This window comes from Periplaneta americana, chromosome 7, assembly GCF_040183065.1.
Source record: "Periplaneta americana isolate PAMFEO1 chromosome 7, P.americana_PAMFEO1_priV1, whole genome shotgun sequence".
Lineage (NCBI taxonomy): Eukaryota > Metazoa > Arthropoda > Insecta > Blattodea > Blattidae > Periplaneta > Periplaneta americana.
Genome location: NC_091123.1, coordinates 82,856,089 through 82,876,395, shown reverse-complemented (window position 1 = coordinate 82,876,395; position 20,307 = coordinate 82,856,089). Strand labels below are relative to the sequence as shown.

Sequence of the window (20,307 nt, the reverse complement as noted above, 5' to 3'; positions counted from 1 at the left end):
ACCCGAAGAATTCTTGGAAAATGATACAGAATGCAGTCCGACGACTGTTCAAATTCTTTTCTTTTCACGTAATTATCTCCCACCGCGATGGGTCTGGCAGTGGTGGATTCAGGATTTCTTAAAGAGAGAGGGCTAACTTTTTTTCTTCCTACTCTTCTCACCACTCGCCAGTCTTGGCCGCTGTTAGGACAAGTAATTGCTAGTTGCAGTTGCTATCAATGGGTGTACGCACACCCCTATCAAACGCTTTGTTAACGTACAAATAAAACTATTTAGTTTAATATCATCTATAGTAATGTCATAAGAGAGCTGAGATTTGCCGATAAATCCACGAGCGAAGCGAGTGGATTTATTTGGGAAATCTCAGACCTCGAGTGACATTTATTAGGACTATTTCATGAATAAGATAAAAATGTAAATAATATATCCCTAAAATTCGCTCACAGAATGCTAATAATAGTATATTTATGAATACTTAACCCATTCAGACATTGTGAAGTCGAAATAGACGAATAACGATTACTGCAATAAAGAAATTGAATGTTATTCAGTAATACCAATCGAGAAAAGCGAAATACAGGTTTAAAAGTGTTAATCACATGTACTGTGCTTTTCTCTTGTTATTATAACAGAAATACGTTTTCATTATCTCCTGAAATCATAATTTAATTTAAACATTTTATAATTTAATTACAAATAACCTGATTAATACATTAATTAAATGAACAATTGTTATGAAGGAGTGTCATTTTCTTTAGATATAATGTATATGGAATTAGAAGATGTAGATGTGGAAGTAGGATTTCGCACTTTATTTAGTACAATGGATTCATGCTCATCGATTGATGTGGAAACAGTTGGCGACACTGACTAAACAAAAGAACGACTATGCGATAAATTGATAGTGATAAATCGAGCTGCAGAAACTATCGCGATGTATGACTGTGATAGGTTGGAATTCAAAATTTCATTACACTTCATTGGCCGAAAATAGAATGACATCATATAAACGAAATAGTCAAAGTAAAATAACTTCGTGTACATTGCCCCTCTATGGATCTGCCTATGCCGGGTCTGACGTCACTCTCTTTTCTCCGACACTTTCAAACCGAAATATGCGTGGAACAAACTTTGTGCATTTGTACTTGCGAGAGTCCACACCTGTGGAGTAACGGTCAGCGCGTCTGGCCGCGAAACCAGGTGGCCTGGGTTCGAATCCCGGTCGGGGCAAGTTACCTGGTGGAGGTTTTTTCCGAGGGTTTCCCTCAACCCAATACGAGCAAATGCTGGGTAACTTTCGGTGTTGGACTCCGGACTCATTTCACTGGCATTATCACCTTCATATCATTAAGACGCTAAATAACCTCAGATGTTGATACAGCGTCATAAAATAACCCAATAAAATAAAAAAATACTTGCGAGAGGAGGCTGGTCGCAGTATACCAGAAGTGATTTCAATGTAATCTAATTTTAGTAGGTTATATTGCACCATTAGCATGCGACTACAGCCTTCGCTAACTGCGTCGCACTCTCGCACAACCGAGTTCAAACCCTGGCGTGTTCAAGCGGAAATTGTGCAGGACAATGACGGCTCTTCGAACAGAGTTTTGCAGGACAGTCCCGCTCTCCCTGCTAGCAAGCATTTCACCATGATGTCATACATTAATATAATCTTCGTAAAAAGTAGATTCATCTCCCATGACACACCATTGGCAGTATATATGACAAATAAGTAATCTATAGTAGTGCTGTTGATCGATCAAAATATTTAATCGATTAATCGAGTTTTAATCGAGTTGAAAAAATGTTTTAATGTACTGTAATACACAATTATTATTGTTAAATTTAACTTGTATTCGGTGATAAGCATAAGTATTAAATGTTGTATATCTGCATATATTGTACCGTTATATTACAAAATAACTATTTAAATTACTTACTAACATATTTATTATGGGACTTATAATTTATTGTCTCAATTTCTCCGGGAATTTTTTTAGACAAACATAAATAACAAAAAGTATGAAGACTCACCTAGTTAATACTGCTTCATCCATGATTTTAAACATATGAGTGCATTCACATGCTCCGAATTAAGTGCCGCTCTACGTTTAGCAGCAATGTTTCTTGCATTACTAAACAGGAAAAAACTTTTTTCTGTCAAGCACTTCTCCACAATCGTTCAATTTAAATCCAAACATTTCACCGAGTTTACCTCTCAAATTCTCATATCACATAATGGAGTTTACACTTTTTACAGACCACAGAAAACTGATTTTTTTTTCTTTGTCAAACTAAACACACAACCTTCATATACTAACTCAGTACAGAAACTCCAACTGCTGTACAGTGGTCGAAACAGAAGACTGGCCCCTATTGTAATCGAATTACCAGATTTTAGAAAGAGAAGATGATGGTTACGCTCTCACTTGCACACAATGTAGACATGGCTATTTTGTAAGGGATGAGGGGCATGAATCCCAGAAAAGTATGTAGTTCATATGCTAGGAAGATGAGCTGACAACAAGGTGGAAGTTTTCTTGCAAAACCATAAAACTTGGGTTTCGCAATGTGTTTCAACTTTCAATAGAGGTAGACTAGGTCACTGTCCTCATATCTCCATCTCTTTCTGAAGTGTTTGTGCAAAGATTTTCCCTTCGTTACCTGGTTTACAGTCAGAAAATAACAGTACTATTGTGCTTTTAAGTAAGCAATTTTCGAGACAGAAATATTGTAGGAATTTTTATTATGAGTTTGTATTAACAAAATAATAATTAATATCAACTACAACCGATTAATTTTAATCGACTCGATTATTCGATTAAATGTTTTTGATCGATTAATCTTACAACAGAAACACACTAATCTATGGACATGCTTGACAAGGTAATTTACTCGTTACATTTTTTTATTAAATTATATGTACTATCTAATAGTTCAATATCTTTTTTCTTCTTATTAAGATATCAACGCTAATAGAGACAATCGAAATGATAGCCGTCCAAATTTTGGATTTAAAATATCGGCATCCTAATCAATTCAAATGAACAAAAAAGAAAATATAAATTAATGTTAAAAAATACATAATGGAATTTTAAAAAAGAATATTCTGCGACAAGATGTGGTAGCTATCAAAACGATAAAAATTTATTGAAAATAAATAATATACATTGAATATTATAAAGATGAATAGAGATGGTGATTGATGATGTTCAATGGAGATTTTAAAATGGTTGATGTAATTGTCTGCTGTTTGTCTCAGTAAAAAAAAATTGAAAATCATTAATCTGTGATGCACTTTCTAAGAATTTGCAACAAATGTACACTAAATATTTACAATAATGAACTAAAAAGTATTTGTCAAAAGAACCTCATTTTCTACTTGGACAGGATATTAATAATTTATTATTATCCTATCAATTTTAAAGTAATCATTTTATTGTTAGAATAGTGAAAATTGCTGATTATAAGTTCATGAAACAACTGAGTATACACAAAATTTACAATTTTTTTTTCATTTGAAAAAGTTTGACCTATCCTAAGAATATGAGACAAATATAGCCTACATCTAAATATAGGTACGTATCAAAAGAGGTTATAGGCCTAAGCCTCTTGCAGTGAAATTTGCTTGTTACCGCAAAAGGAGTGAGACTTTTAGAAACAAAAGGGAACTCAAAAGTAACGGTGTAACAATAAAAAGAAAGAATCTAACAAAAGCACGCTGCAATCTATTGCAGGAAGCAGTAATAAATATTGTTTTATTTTATTGGGTTATTTTACGACGCTGTATCAACATCTAGGTCATTTAGCGTCTGAATGATATGAAGGTGATAATGCCGGTGAAATGAGTCCGGGGTCCAGCACCGAAAGTTACCCAGCATTTGCTCGTATTGGGTTGAGGGAAACCCCCGGAAAAAACCTCAACCAGGTAACTTGCCCCGACCGGGATTCGAACCCGGGCCACCTGGTTTCGCAGCCAGACGCGCTGACCGTTACTCCACAGGTGTGGACAATAAATATTGTTACTGGGGCTAAATGATGACGTGAATATGTTAAGAGAAAATCCACAAACGATTAGGGAAAACACGGAAATTTTACTTGAAGCAAGTAAAGCGATTGGTTTGGAAGTAAATTCCGAAAAGACAAAGTATATGATTATGTCTCGTGACCAGAATATTCTTAAAAATGGAAACAGAAAAATTGGAGATTTATCCTTCGAAGAGGTGGAAAAATTCAAATATTTTGGAGCAACAGTAACAAATATATGTGACACTCGGGGGGGGGGGGAAATTAAACGCAGAATCAGTGACGGCTCGTGAACTTGTGGATTGGGGGAGCTGCAATAGATTTTGGTACATACAAATTTCACTTCTTGATATCATTACTAATAAGTATAGGACAAAAATAAATGCACTACATATCGAAAAACCAAAACTTTCTGACTTAGTTGGGAGACGTCAGTGGCATCATTTGCCATAATCGCTAAAAATAAACTAATACCATCGATTTCAGTCTGAATTTCAGATCGGCAGACACTCAACATGCAATCTACCAGTTCATTATTAATTTTTTTAGAATTACCTTTAAACAGTGGCATGTTCCAAATGATTTTTGAGAGGCTCGTTTAGATTACTCACGAACTGTAGCAACCCACGAAATACACCAGGGTTCTTCGAATCGTTTTTTCATTATATCCCCTAAGGGGAAGTCCATATTGGCCACAAAATTTGATACAATCTATATTTTAAAAATAATTTCACGATTTTTTCTCACTTCTTCGTTATGTTTGAGAATGTTTGTTCTGTTCGCTTCACTTAATTGCGCAGCAATATTAGCTTTCTCTAACATAGCCAATGAAACAACATTTTTCATACATCTTGATTACACAACTTTTAACACTGTATCACTTCGGAATATGTATGATAAGACTTTCTTGTGTTAAATTTTAAAGTACCTTGTTTACATGTTTCGACCTATTTATGGGTCATCTTCAGAACTGGTCGTTGTTGGTCTTGGCGCCTCTTGTTGTTTCCTGTGAGGGTGCGTTCGTAATGTAGAGTCAAAAAGTGTGTGTGTTTTGAAATTGAGTTGTGTGTTGAGAATATCGTTGGGGTTTGTTTTCGTGTGTCTGTATATTTCATATTGTTCTAGTGTGTTGAGTTTCTGGCTTTTTGGTTGGATGTGTATTTCCATGTCTGTGTTGATGTCTCTGTAGGCGTGGTTGGCATTTGTGATGTGTTCAGCATATGTGGAAGTATTTTGTAATTTTGTTATGGCTGTGATGTGTTCTTTGTAACGTGTTTGAAATGATCTGCCCGTCTGTCATATGTAGAAGTTGTTACAGGTGTTACATTTGAGTTTGTATACGCCTGTGTGGTTGTATTTGTTTGTTTGTGTTGTTTGTGTGTTGAGATGTTTTTGTAGAGTGTTATTTGTTCTGTATGCGATGTTGTAATTTAATTTCTTGTGTGAGGTTGCAATTTTATGTGTGTTTTTGTTTTCGTATGTTAGTGTAATGTATTTTTTGTGTTCTTGTGTTTGTGTTGTGTTCTTCTGTTTTTTGTGGTTATGTTTTGTCTTACGTATTATGTTGTCTATTATGTTGGGGTTGTATCCGTTTTCTTGTGCTATGTATTTGATTGTGTTTAGTTCTTCGTTGTAATCCTGTTGGTTCATTGGTATGTTGAGTAGTCTGTGTACCATTGTTCAGAATGCAGCTTGTTTGTGTTGTGTGGGGTGGTTGGATGTGTTGTGTATGTGTGTTGTTGAGGTGAGACAGCGAAGATTCGTGCTTTTCAATTTTTAGGGACAAATGTCCTCAGTCTGTCACACCAGTCCTAGTCCATGCTGTATCATCATCGAAGAAGGCAAAGAAAAAAATACACAATGTTTTTTGTTCTCATCCACATAACCACAAATGCTTAGCGTAAATTTCATTGTTAAACTTCCTTACATAAGCACTATTTCGGCTGGATGAAGCTTGAGTAAGATTTAAGTCGGGTAACGGACGACCCTTTAATTTCACATCATTACATCTATCTTCTCCGCTAGGGAAAATTAAGAAAAATAAAATTAATACCGGTATTCTGTAATTCACACACATTCATGCTTGCACATTGCACTGGTTACGTTACGGTACTAAGACGTCACACCAAAGCAACACTCAGATATAGTGTCAACAATTTTCTAAAACTGGTAAAGAAGTCTCTTTCGTATTTTACGTGCTATATCAAAAGAATTCCACTCGTGCAATCATTTTGAGTTAAAGCAAATATTAAGTTCTGCTGGAGACTGGATATATACGTAATAATAAGGCAAAAGACAATATTAATTTCGTTATATTAACTCTATAAGATTCTACAACAATAAGTATTTGAAGAGAAAATAACAATTTTGCCATTAAGTTTCAAGTGAATAGAGAATCCATTTGACGTAGCATTACAATAGCGGTGTGGGAGGGGAGGAAAGATCTTCCCTTGTGGCCTGGCTCTGCAAGCCACTGCAGCGAAATATGGGTTTTAAACAGCGGCAGTTTCCCTCTGCTTCCCTTCACCTCTCTACCCCCTGACCAAGCAAGACACACTCTCTATGAGCTGTCCCACCCTGCAGATCCCAGGACGGCTTTGAATGCAGTGTCAATTCCAATACAGTCGACGCGCAAGAAGATTATGCATAAGATAATAGTATATATTCCCGGCCAGATGAAATATAAGGCAATTTACCAATAAAAGCTGTAACAATTCTTCTACAAATTAAAATAAATATTATTTTTATTTTCCTGTCAAAGCAGGGAGTGCTGCAGCTCCGCAGCTCTCATTGTCGGGCCGCCCCTGCGCAGAATAAATATGGGAAATGCCTGTTATTATTCAGCTGAGAAGCTTTTGTCATCTAGTCTGCTGTCAAAAATCTAAAAGTTAGAATTTATAAAACAGTTATATTACCGGTTGGTCTGTATGGTTATGAAACTTGGACTCTCACTTTGAGAGAGGAACAGAGATTAAGGGTGTTTGAGAATAAGGTTCTTAGGAAAATATTTGGGGCTAAAAGGGATGAAGTTACAGGAGAATGGAGAAAGTTACGCAACGCAGAACTGCACGCATTGTATTCTTCATCTGACATAATTAGGAACATTAAATCCAGACGTTTGAGATGGGCAGGACATGTAGTACGTATGGGCGAATCCAGAAATGCATATAGAATGTTAGTTGGGAGACCGATGGGAAAAACACCTTTGGGGAGGCCGAGACGTAGATAGAAGGATAATATTAAAATGGATTTGAGGGAGGTGGGATATGATGATAGAGAGTGGATTAATCTTGCACAGGATAGGGACCAATGGCGGGCTTATGTGAGGGCGGCAATGAACCTTCGAGTTCCTTAAAAGCCATTTGTAAGTAAGTACTGGGGCTAAATGACAGATATGAGCAGTATGGGATGAAAATAAATGCAAACAAGACGAATACTATGATCACAGGAAGAAAAATAAAAAAGGTAAACTTGCGAATTCTAAATTAGGCAGTAGAGCAAGAAGATAGCTTCAAATACTTGGAATGCACTATAAGCAGTAACATGAGCTCCTGCCAGGAAGGCAAAATGAGGATTGCAATGGCCAAGAAAGCTTTTAATAGAAAGAGGACCTTCTTCTACACAGGTGGACCTCTGGAAAAAAATAACAAAGGAAGAGACTAGTGAAGTGCTTTGTGTAGAGTGTAGCATTGTATGATGCAGAAACATGGACATTACGACGAATTGAAGAGAAGCGACTAGAAGCACTTGAAACGTGGATATGGAGAGGAATCGAGTGTGTGAAATGGACGGACAGAATAAGAAACGAAGCAGTGTTGGAAAGAATGGGTGAAGGGTGAAAAAAGAATAATGCTGAAACTGATCAGGAAGAGAAAAAGAAATTGGCTGGGTCACCGGCTGAGAATAAACTGCCTACTGAAGGATACACTGGAAGGAATGGTAAACGGGAGAAGAGTTTCGGACAGAAGATGTCAAATAATAGACGACGTTAAGATAATATATTGATCATATGCGGAGACAAAGAGGAAGACAGAAAAAGAAAACACTGGAGAATGCTGGGTTTGCAGTGAAGAACCTGCCCTTCGGCAGAACACTATAAAGTATAAGTGAAATGAACCTCATTAGTAGACTTAGATTAGAGGATGACGGGTTGCGTTTTAAATTTATAGTAATTTCTCTGTTTTGTTTTATATAGATTAGTTGTTTTGAGTAGGCCTAAGTATTATTTTTATATATCTAGTATTAAGGTAATATAGTGACGTATTAAGTATTTTATATTTAAATTCCATTGAGGTTCTGGCTGATATGTATATCTACAATATTACCAGGCCGTACATTCCACTTGACGATATGATTGACCCTAACTCATACGTGTTTTCGAAACTACTACTATATTTACTGCGATGTTCGGTTTTTTTCACGAGAAACAAAGTCGATTTCCCTCTAAATAAAAAGTAATGACGTGAAACAGTAAATGAACTTTCTGTTCCTTTTATCTAAAGGATTTATTTACTCTGTGAATTTACACTCATTGAACATTTTCCATTCTTTATATATGTAGATGTAGAACTGGATGTTGAAAGAATTTTATACATAGTTTTTCCTTTGTCTATCTTTTGCAAGTTTTCAACCTTACACTAAATGATTATATGCCGTGAATCCCTTTACACGGAATAAGCACGAAGCTGGGCCTATACATGTGACAACACAGGACAACACATTGACTATAGTTACACATCCACGCCCTAGATGTAATTTGTACCCACGGCTGTGGCTTCTACGCAATGTTGAAGCTGCTCTTCTTAGGCTTCACACCCCACGGCCGGAATTAAAACAACTCCTTTATTTTTATACTGGCAAGTCGTAACGGAATGAAATAGAGGAAGGCCTGAATCAACGAGTGCTATTTCCGGAGTGCTTTTCTATATACAGAGTTGAATGAATTCTGCAGTGTAGTGTATCTATGTGTATTTTTACTTGTGTTTTGATAGTGCATCCATCTGTGTGACTACTGAGAACTGCGTGGAGGACTGGACTGCGCGCGTGGGGGCTGTGAAGTGAGTGCAGTGCACTGGACCACAAGATGCGGTGCGTTAGTGTTGTGCTCTGTGCGTCGGCAACCATCTTCAGTGCGTGTCTGGCCATCCCACGGGAACTCTTATACCCACATGGGACCGGAGTAGACCGGGCGCTTCCTCGAGATCAGGATGAAGCTGCCACCTCTGAAATTTCTCTCCAAGTGCCAATCGTCTTTTATGGAGAAGCATACAACTCCATTTATGTAAGTTTTATATCACTTTCATTACCAGATTTTCTTTCTATTAACATTGCCGTTGTTTTCATTCCACTTGGGATGAATGAAACAGTTTCGCAAGTGGCGTCTGTTAAATAGGTAGACAGATAAATAAACAAGTCATCCGCTGTAACTTAAGACCCGACTATACTGTATATACATTGACTGAACTAGAGTGCTATTCTCGACAGGAAAATGCACTTTCCTTTGATACTTCATATTCAACAAATACTCGACATCATAATATACGTAGGTCTATTGGTTATGTCTTTTTTTTTTTACACGCATTTTCCCTTGTTCTCCTGTTTTTAGCTATCCATGTATAATGTTCTCCCATTGACCTAAAATTTGACAAGTAATGTCTAGATAAGTCTTACACCTTCGCCGCATCCATCCAAGCAATCCAGATTCGATCCCCGGATTTGTCGTGATGGAATGCATTGTGGATAAAGCAAAGTTGTAGAGCAGAGACTCTCAAACTTTATTTCAAAGACTAGTAACTAGGCCTACAAGAATGATTGGTCGCGGGCCATATTATAGAGAGGTTACTAAAGATAATTCCCCGAAATACAATAAACTTATACATAGGTCTACAATAATTTTCAATAAATATTTTGCAGGGTAAAAACTATCATGCATTTAATATTACTTCTGGTAGGCCTGCTAGTTAAATTTACAAATTTTTTGTAAAATAATTCGTGCATAATTAGCCTATCTGTTAAGAAGTGTGGAACTAGACTTTTGAAGATAATAGATTGCTGATATCTGGTTACTATTCAGTGGTGCAACATGTTCGTCACTGAAGCTCGACTTCAGTTCTGATTTTTAATTTTCATTTTTGAAATATTTGTTCACATATGTATGCATACATTTTATATATATATATATATATATATATATATATATATATACATATATCCCGCGCCATGGCGTCGTGGTCTAAGCAGGCATTCTGCCTAGGACTCGCGTTACGGAATGCGCGCTGGTTCGAGTCCTCATGGAGTAAGAAATTTTCTCATGAAATTTCGGCCAGTGTATGGGCCGGTGCCCACCCAGCTTCGTCATGCACTTAGGGAGCTATGATAGCGAAATCTGGTTGAAAAAACCAGCTATAACGGCTGGGGGGGATCATCGTGCTAACCACACGATACCTCCATTCTGGTTGGATAATCGTCCACCTGTGCTTCGGCATGTGAACGTGGGGCCAACAGCCGGCTGGTCGGTCTGGGCCCTTCGAGGGCTGTTGCGCCACGAATTATTATTTATATTATGTAATACATATGCCATTGCAATCATGGATATCATACGTTAGGCTTGGTTCTTCAAAGATATACACTTGTCATTGATATTAATGTAGGCCTATAGAATTTTATCAGTACTTTAGAATCGACGACTTCTTTCACTGCATCATCAGTAAAGAGAGGAAAATATAAAGAAAAAATTGGCAAAATATGAAATCCATACCGTCAAAATACGAAAAAGTATTGAATTTTTTTTTGAATACCGGCATTAACGTATCCCAATTCGGGAAACACGACGCGAAATTAACGTCTGTTAGCATTGCCAATCTCAACACGAGCAACTCTGCTCCAAACGTCCAGAAATTCAGCTACAGATACTTAAATTAAGCTGCCTTCAAAACCAGAAATTATCATAAAAGAAAGTAAGTAAATAACAATAAAACATTCATTCATTCATTTAGTGTTCTGCTCAAGGGCAGGTCTTTCACTGCAAACCCATCTTTCTCCAATCTTTCCTATTTTCTACCTTCCACTTTGTCTTCGCATAAGTTCCATATATCTTAATGTCGTCTATCATCTGAAATCTTCTTCTACCCCGAATTCTTCTCCCATTCACCATTCCTTATAGTGCATCCTTCAGTAGGCAGTTTCTTCTCAGCTAGTAACCCAACCAATTCTTTTTCCTCATCCTGATCAGTTTCCACATCATTATTTCTTCACCTACTCTTTCCAACACAGCTTCATTTCTTATTCTGTCTGTCCACTTCACACATTCCATTCTTCTCCATATCCATAGTTCAAATGCTTCTATTCGCTTCTCTTCACTTCGTCGTAATATCTATATTTTTGCCCACATACAATGCCACACTCCATACAAAGCACTTCACTAGTCTCTTCCTTAGTTCTTTTTCCAGAGGTCTTTTTCTATTAAAAGCTTCCTTGGTCATTGCTATCCTCCTTCTGACTTCCTGGCAGCAGCTCATGTTACTGCTAATAAAACATAAGGCCCCCCCCCCTATTTTAAAGACTGGCTCTTTCCATGCATATAGGCTATATCTCATTGTTCGCATATAGCGACACTTTGTGCAAAACATGGTAAACATTGCATCAACAGAAGTCTATTTGTATAGTCCGGATCAGTTTACTTTATATCCTAAGGGTGAAACCTAACCATTTTTCCCCCAGTAGTTCATAGGCTATGCTAGTCCCGCGCCGTGGCGTCGTGGTGTAAGGCATCCTGCCTAGGACTCGCGTTACGGAATGTGCGCTGGTTAGAATTCTCATGGGGGAAGAAATTTTCTCATGAAATTTCGGCCAGTGTATGGGACCGGTGCCCACCCAGCATCGTGATACACTTGGGGAGCTACGATAGGTAGCGAAATCCTGTTGCGAATACCAGCTATAACGGCTGGGGGGATCATCCTGCTAACCATACGATACCTCCATTCTGGTTGGATGATCGTCCACCTCTGCTTCGGCATGTGGGCGTGAGGCCAGCAGCCGCCTGGTCGGTCTAGGCCCTTTACGGGCTGTAGCGCCACGGATTATTATTATTATTATTATTATTATTATTATTATTATTATTATTATTATTATTATTAGTTCATATGCTAGTGGAGTATGGTGATTTTCTAGTTTGCAGGCTGAATTTTCTTTTGCCAACTTCGTTTTGAATTTCGATCCTGTGTACTACAACTGGTAGTGATTTTCTAATTGATATGCTGGCAACTATGGCAGTATTTGTCGGTAGTGCAAATTCTGAAAATTCAAAATGTTGTAGATTTGTGAGTCGATTACTGGAAGCTAGCGAAATTTGAACATACTAATAATTAATTAGGCCTATTATCAGTATTAATACTAATACATAATAGTTATTTTATGTGTTGCGTTGTGATTACAATTCAAGATTATAGTCAGATAAGTGTAAATAAATTTAACATACTTGATGTGACACATGCACTCGGCTAATCGATAGAAATACCATTTCTCATTTCAATTAATTTCTTTCGTGTTTATATTTTTATTACAATAAATAATGTCAAAGAGAGGAAATAGCATGACAGTGACTTTTCCAAGAAAAAAAGTGTACCATTCAGAATATGATTCAGGAATCTATAGTTCATATGTAGGGTTTACGTATGTATAATGAACTGAGAAAGAAGATAATGAAAAAGGAATTATGCGCACGGAGACAGCAGTTATAACTAGAATAGAAAAATTATTAGGAGTAAGTATTCTTAAGCATAGGCTACATTTCAAAATGGCATTCGGTTTTCAGAGTTTATACTAATAATTTCACGTGATCAAATAAAATACATTTTAGGTTAGGTCTCATGAATAGTAAACTGTTCTGTCAAAGCAAAGTAATGAATATCATGTTGTCAGACAAAATACATTTTAATATTAGGTCACACTAATTCCAATTATCAACATAATGTGCGAGAAGTCCAGGAGGAAAATATACTCTTTCACAAATATATTGAACCATTTAGAAAACACCTCGCAACATAAAGATGAGGTGTGGTAAATAAGTAAATAATCATAGCGTCATTATTATTATTACTATTATTATTATTATTATTATCATTATTATTATTATTATTATTATTATTATTATTATTATTATTATAGTACATGGTATTGTGATTTTACCCTTTTTGGTAATATCTGGTATTAGTTGGCAACACTGAAGAGACGGCCAAATTAGCCTTTCAGGAACTACTCTTACGTGATCCTCACTAAGAGCGGCACATCTGTAGTTGGTTTAGGCTTAGAGAGAACCCTTATTCTTGAATAATAGAGAATCGATGACTCATGCTACAGATTTAAAGCTGAAATGTGAATGAGTTGGAGGTATAATTTATTACGGGTTAGGCCGGTTTATTTTTGAGTAGTGATCCGTAGTAAAGACTTTGTTGGGTGTCGGCAAATTCACGAACACAGGAATTTTGTCAGTTAAGCAACAGACGCTATTCACATAGTAGGAAAATAGAACTGAAAATAGCAATACCTTCCTTGCCATAAATGAGGGTCATAGTGTTCGGAAATATACAGTATAGGCCTATAGGGTGAACCGTAAGTAATGCCATTAATTTCAGGGGGTTATTCTTTGAGATATTTCAAACAAAAAAGTTTAATATAATTTTACTCGTTTTTGCTTCCTTTCTGACTTAAAATTTGTTTTATGTGAAATATTTCATAGTGTGTTTTGGGAAAACCATTCATTTAACTCCCAATATATTCAGTCAATTAACAGTGTATTATGAAAACAAAAGATTGAAAGAATTTTAATTTCGTCCTTTAACTGTACAGACATTTGATCCAAACAAATGTAACTTTTCGTTATGAAAAGGAATTTTAAAGTGTTACATTTGTTTGGATCAAATTTCTGCACATTTAAAGAACAAAAGTAAAATTATTTCAGTCATTTAGGCTACTATCATAATACACTGCTGTCTTAAATTGACTGAGCATTTTGGGAAATCAATCAATGGCTTTCCTACGACACGCTATGAAATGTTTCACATAAAACAATTTTTATCTCAGAAAAGAAGCAAAAACGAGCAAACCTGTATTAAACTTTTTTGTTGAAATATCTTAAAGAATAACCTTCTGAAATTAAATTTATGACATTACTTACGGTTCGTCATATATATAGTCGGCCTCGGTAGCGTAGTTGGTATAGCGCTGGCCTTCTATGCCCGAGGTTCCGGGTTCGATCCCGGCCGAGGTCGATGGCATTTAAGTGTAGTTAAATGCGACAGGCTCATGTCAGTAGGTTTACTGGCATGTAAAAGAATTCCTGCGGGACAAAATTCCGGCACCGGCGGCGCTGATATAATCTCTGCAGTTGCGAGTGTCGTTAAATAAACCATCATTTCTGTATGTTGAGGACATCTTACAATAATTATAAGAGTGTGAGAAAATGAATTTTATACAGGAAAGTGTTTATACATAAAAGCAAGTATTCTCAGATGTATACTCGATCGAATCTCAATTCGGCTACAACTATTCTGCTACAAGCTACGTGACTAGAAATTCGCGGGTGATCGTGTAAAGGGCATTAAGTCGTATAAATTGGTTAAAATGGAATAAGTACACATTTGAACTCCAGTGTTAAAGGGGTTAAATGGATGATGCAGTTACAATGCCTCGTTTTTATGACAAAAAGGTTTGTTCAGTACCAAAGGAGAGAAGTTTACAAACCTTACAATTTGACTTAACTCCCTTTACACGAGCATCTGCGAATAAAATTAAGCTACGTTTAGTAGAATTCGGTCACCGTTGACAACGCTCTGGTCTATACAGTAGAGTTGGGTGATTTCGAATGACTAATTAATATATAGAATCTAAGAATCGATTCGTGTTATGAACCAATCGTCGTTCAAAAGAATCGTAATGAATCGACATGGTATCGTAAGCAACACAATACGATTCTATTTGCTTGCTTGAGGTGACATGTCAGCGGTCAGTTCCGAACCGTGCCGATCAGAGGAAAATGATGTAGGCTACGTTACTCTACTTAAGTTAAGTTAAATATCTTATGATATAGATGACACACTATTAAAAATACGCAGCTGAAAATGAGCCAGCTATAACGGCTGGGGGAATCATCGTGCTAACCATACGATACCTCCATTCTGATTGGATGATCGTCCACCTCTGCTCGGCATGTGGACGTGAGAACAGCAGGCGGCTGGTCGATCATGGTCCTTCATGGGCTGTCGTTCCTCCAATTATTATTACAGTTGATAATAAGCTAAGATTTCTAACTCTTCTGAACCAAGTACTGTTTGTATAATGAAAGAAAGGGGTAAGAGTGGATACAAAATACTGGTTTCTTAAGTATTAAAAATAATGAGTACGTACCTGAAATTTGCACAGTTAATTTAATATAATTATAGGTCTATGTAGTGCAAAACGTGTACGATACTTGATAGTAAAGTCAAAACTATAAAGCAGGTGTCGTCAGCACAGAGCACGCTGGGGCTAATCTCTCTTACCCACGGAAAACGCAGTGCACTAGGGTGCACTCCGTAGCTGCTAGCGGGTATGCTCTCTATCTCTCCCTGTTGCACGACAGTGCACACGGGACAGCACCACGTACCCTTTGCACATTTCAGCGAGTGCTGACGACCACTACTATAAAGTATAATAAGAAACACTATATTGGATAATTTTGTAGGATAAATTATTGGAGGTAATGATAAATGGTTCCAGAATGGTTTCAATAAATCATAAAACCATCTAATATCTCAACTCTCACGTCATCTATGCGAGAGATGTAGAACGTTTTGTTTCTCCTCTTGTTTTGCCAAAGGAAGAATCGTATGAGTCGTTCGTTCATCGTTCACGATTCAAAAGAATGCTTTGAATTACAGACGGACGAGTTATGAATGAAACGTGAAAGAATCGTTAGAATCGATTCGTAACCTATGATTAAACCGTAGGAATAGACTCGTGTTGCCCAACTTTACTGTATAATATGCTGGGCAGTCCACCGTTATGGACCGTAAAACGAGCTGGCCTGGGTTCAAATCGTGGTTGGGACAAATTAGGCTACGTGGTTGAGGTTTTTCTGGAGTTTTTCCTCAACCCAAAAAGCAAATGCTGGGTAACTTTCGGCGCTGGATCCTGGATTCGTTTCGCTAGCATTGTCACCTTCATCTCATTCAGACGCTGGATAACCATAACAGTCGATAAAGAGTCGTAAAATAAACCAAATTTAAAAAAAAAATGTATACTGGACATTGGCTCTGGTATTACAATAGATTGCTTGTGATTGGATAATTTGAGCATGCATGAAATTGGGTAAGAAAATCGAAGCTCGTCTCCAACACTTTCAAGTAGATCAGAAATATCTAAAGAAGGTCGGTATTGGAAATATGAAGATTTATTCATAATATGAAAAATTTTATGAATTATTATTAAATATGGAAAATAAAACATCCCCATTTCAATTCTATTTATGACGAAACATAAGGATCATGATTCCCAGTAGTCTATGATCAACGGTGTAAAATATGACATTTCATATAATCATTACACTGCAAATCTAGCTATTCTAATTGCAGCATTGTCAATGTCCCAGGCAAATACTAGACGAAAACAAAGAAATTTCAGAATCCATTTTCATAAAATCTACAAATATTTAAATAAATTCTTCTTCAATTCTTTCAATAACTTCAACAAAAGAACCACTTCTGAAAGATGTTACAGAATATTGGAATTGTAGATCATTACTATAGGAAAATGTCCACAGTTTTTTTTACAAGAATTTGTCTCTACTGACCGTTGCTCAGCCACCTTACTTCTGCGTGGTAAATTAGATCACCACATTCACTAATGTGAAGTTGTGAATTAATCGTTCCACGAGCATCTCGGCAAGGTTTCACTGTCGAGACACGATGAAACAGTCTTTTCAAGAAATGAAACTCTAAAATCGCTTGTAAGTTAATATACACTTTATAATTTTTACAAGAACAAAGGCAGGTCAGATATGATCCCTGGACCATAGTTTGTGCTGCCCTCAATTTCCTATTAGCTCTAACATAATATACTAGACTACTATAAAACGAGTATAATGTAATGTAATAGACCTGTAGTATAATATAATAATTAAGGTATGGTATGGTATGGCATGCCTCATTGGTATGGTACGGTATACTTACTTCTTACTCCATGACGATTAAGTTCCTTGGAGGAACAGACCCTGCCTAGCAATAGAAGTCCATTCTCTTCTGTCCTGAGTTCTTCTCCTCCATGCTCTTATACCCATCTGCTTTATATCTTTTTCAACGCCTTCAATTCATTTCTTCTTGGGGATTAATGAAAAGATGTAATCTTTTTTCTGAAGTTTTAAAAGGTGTTCCTTATATTTAGTTAACAAGACCAATATTTTTGTTAAATTATTAAAACTAATGAAAATTTATCTTTTTTTCTTTGTCTCTCAACACATCTTCTACCATCCGGCTTCCCTCTATAAATCTTTTTTAGTAATGATCCCTCTTCACTTCTTTCAACATGACCGACCCACCTCAAACTAGCGCTTCTATAGGTATCCTACAAACAAAACTCAGCTTGGACTCCTCGCGGCGCGCATGCTACAACCCCTCTTACTCCCCTGCAGTAGGCTTGAGAGCGTGCTGGAAACGGGAGCATACTTCATCTGCAGGAGACAGTCACGCCCGCTGGTTTCTGCGCACCGAGTTTTCCTTGTTGGATGCCTATAATATTACACTCATTATATGCGGCTCACCATATATCTCATAAAGTTTCTTGTCAGTTCTAATTTTCCATTCTCCATTCTCCATTTTGGGCCCATATATTCTTCTCAAAATTTTCCTTTCCCATGCCGCAATTTTCCTTGCCTCATTTATTAGTAATGCCCAAGTTTCGGAGGCGTATGTAACCACTGGTCTGAATTATTCTATATATTTTCTTTTTCCCATTTCTTGAGAGATCCCTAGATCATAACAAAGGAAGTAAGGCTCAATAGCACCTGTTTCCCACCTGTAATCTTTCTTTAACCTCTGTCATTTTGATACTTTCTTGTTCTAGTTGGGTAAAGCTCGACTGTAATTCTTGCACAGATCTACTAATCAGTACATCATCAGCATATGCCAAGATTTGAATCATTCTGTTATATATCGTGCCCCTAGGATTGATGTAAATTTTTTGTATTACTCTTAAATAATATTGTGGAACGCGCATCGCCTTGCCTCACACCAAGGTTGATATGGTACGGTGTAATGTAATATAATATAATACAGGATCCGGCAGAGGAACGGGTGATTTTAAGGAGCGTATACCTCTCATAGAACAATTGAGGGGCGATAAGTGCTTGCACAGTCTGTTTCAATACAAAGGCATTTAGTCATCATGGAGAGGTTGCGGGGTCCATATCGTGCTTTTGCAATCAAAAGGTATTACAAGAACGACAGATTTGAGGCTAGTAGACATGAATTCGTCATTTTGATTTATGGCTCCATGATCCCGTCCCATTTGTGTGTTTTGTGAGGAGATTTTAAATCGCATGGATGAAGATAAAGTCCTTATTGACACTTAGATGTCAAAAAAAGCACATTTCCATCTCACAAACAAACATTCTCATGGGGAAAGATAAAAAAGTTATTTTTTTTTCTTCCACTATGTTAATAATGTCAAAACAAGTATTTACACAAATTTTGGTCATTCGAGAGCAATTACGAAGGCCTTGCAAGAAGTAAGTGTCCCTGGGGCCGTTTACAGAAAGAAAACACAATTTCATGAAAGATTTCTTGGAAAAGATACAGTAGGCCTAATTGTTGAGCTGTTTTTTTCTAATATTCTCCACCGGAGTAGAGAGCTCTTTATCTCTCTCTCTCCCCCTAAGTCTGGATTTTTATAACTGAATTCCTTCTATAAATAGTTACGGAATGTTTGGAATAAGTCCAGGAGGGGCTAACACCTTTCTCTGCTCCCTGAAACCGACAGGAATTCCATGCTTATACCGCACCGATGACATAATACAAGCTGAACGCGGCAGTCTTCCCCTTCAAACCATCAGTAACTTGTTTAATTAGGAACAGGGTCACAAAGTGGTTTGAATAATCGTCCGACAGCAGAGGGAAGAGACCGCCCCCGAGGTCTTCATTGAGATACTTACAGTATCTTCATGCAAGACTGTCGCATGTCGCGTCCACATCGCATTTCTCTTCAGAATACAGACACTTCAGGGATTTAGATATGTACTGCCTGTTTTTGTATTAAAATAAATTCCATCCATCAGTCGCTTATATGATCCGATAGTTCAACTTTCAATTTGGGCCCATAATTTTATTACTCTCTAATTTTGGAAACATTATTCATTACTCATTCCTGCAATGTCATCGTCTGCTTTCAAGATTTGTCTCTTTGTTCCCTTCATTTCTCACTCACATGGAGAGCGTTATATATTTATAAGTTTTTATTTATTTATTTTATTGGATTATTTTACGGCGCTGTATCAACATCTAGGTTATTTAGCGTCTCAATGATATGAAGGTGATAATGCCGATGAAATGAGTCCGGGGTCCAGCACCGAAAGTTACCCAGCTAGACATGTGGTTAGCACAGTGCAAAACTACCGCTTAAGACAAAACATAATATAGTCTACATACACAGAGTCCGTAGTGGATAAGAGACGAATCACTCTTTTCTTGCCGGGAATCGAACCACAATCTTCCAACTTGCCAGGAAGAAACGCTTCCACGAAAGACAGACGGAAATTTTCTAATATGTCGTAATTATATCAGTTTTTGTTACTGAAAACTTAAGTCTGTAGCTACCTTACTGTAGTGGTCCTGCAATCCATATCTCGCTCTCTATTTAAAGAAATTTCTGTTATACTACGTTCACTCTAAATTTTATATATATTGGAGAATGCTGGATTTGCAGTGAAAGACCTGCCCTTGGCAGATAACTATAAATGAATATATAGATAACTATAAATGATATAACTATAAATGAATATATATATATATATATATATATATATATATATATTCATTCATGCCGTATATACTGTATATATACCTATATTTCATAGTGACGGCAACCTGATTTCAAGATCGTTTCGCTTTATTTAAATTTAAAATTATTTTTAATAATCCCAATAACTATGCTGCAGACTTTTTATATTTGTACCGTTTCCTTTTATACATTCTATATTTTCATTAATTGCATTATATCACAGATTTTTCTCCATATATATATATATATATATAT

The 20,307-nt window shown here is 36.7% G+C and overlaps 1 protein-coding gene across 1 annotated transcript in view; it reads left to right on the top strand.

Annotated features, from left to right (window-relative positions):
- The window catches only part of Ndg (Nidogen), a 193,337-nt gene that overhangs the window by 33,996 nt on the left and 139,034 nt on the right, over window positions 1–20,307 (top strand). The window contains exon 2 of the mRNA XM_069830946.1: window positions 9,018–9,307. Within this exon, the coding sequence (XP_069687047.1) occupies window positions 9,110–9,307 (198 nt within the window). The 5' untranslated portion in view covers window positions 9,018–9,109. The remainder of the gene's footprint in view (window positions 1–9,017; window positions 9,308–20,307) is intronic.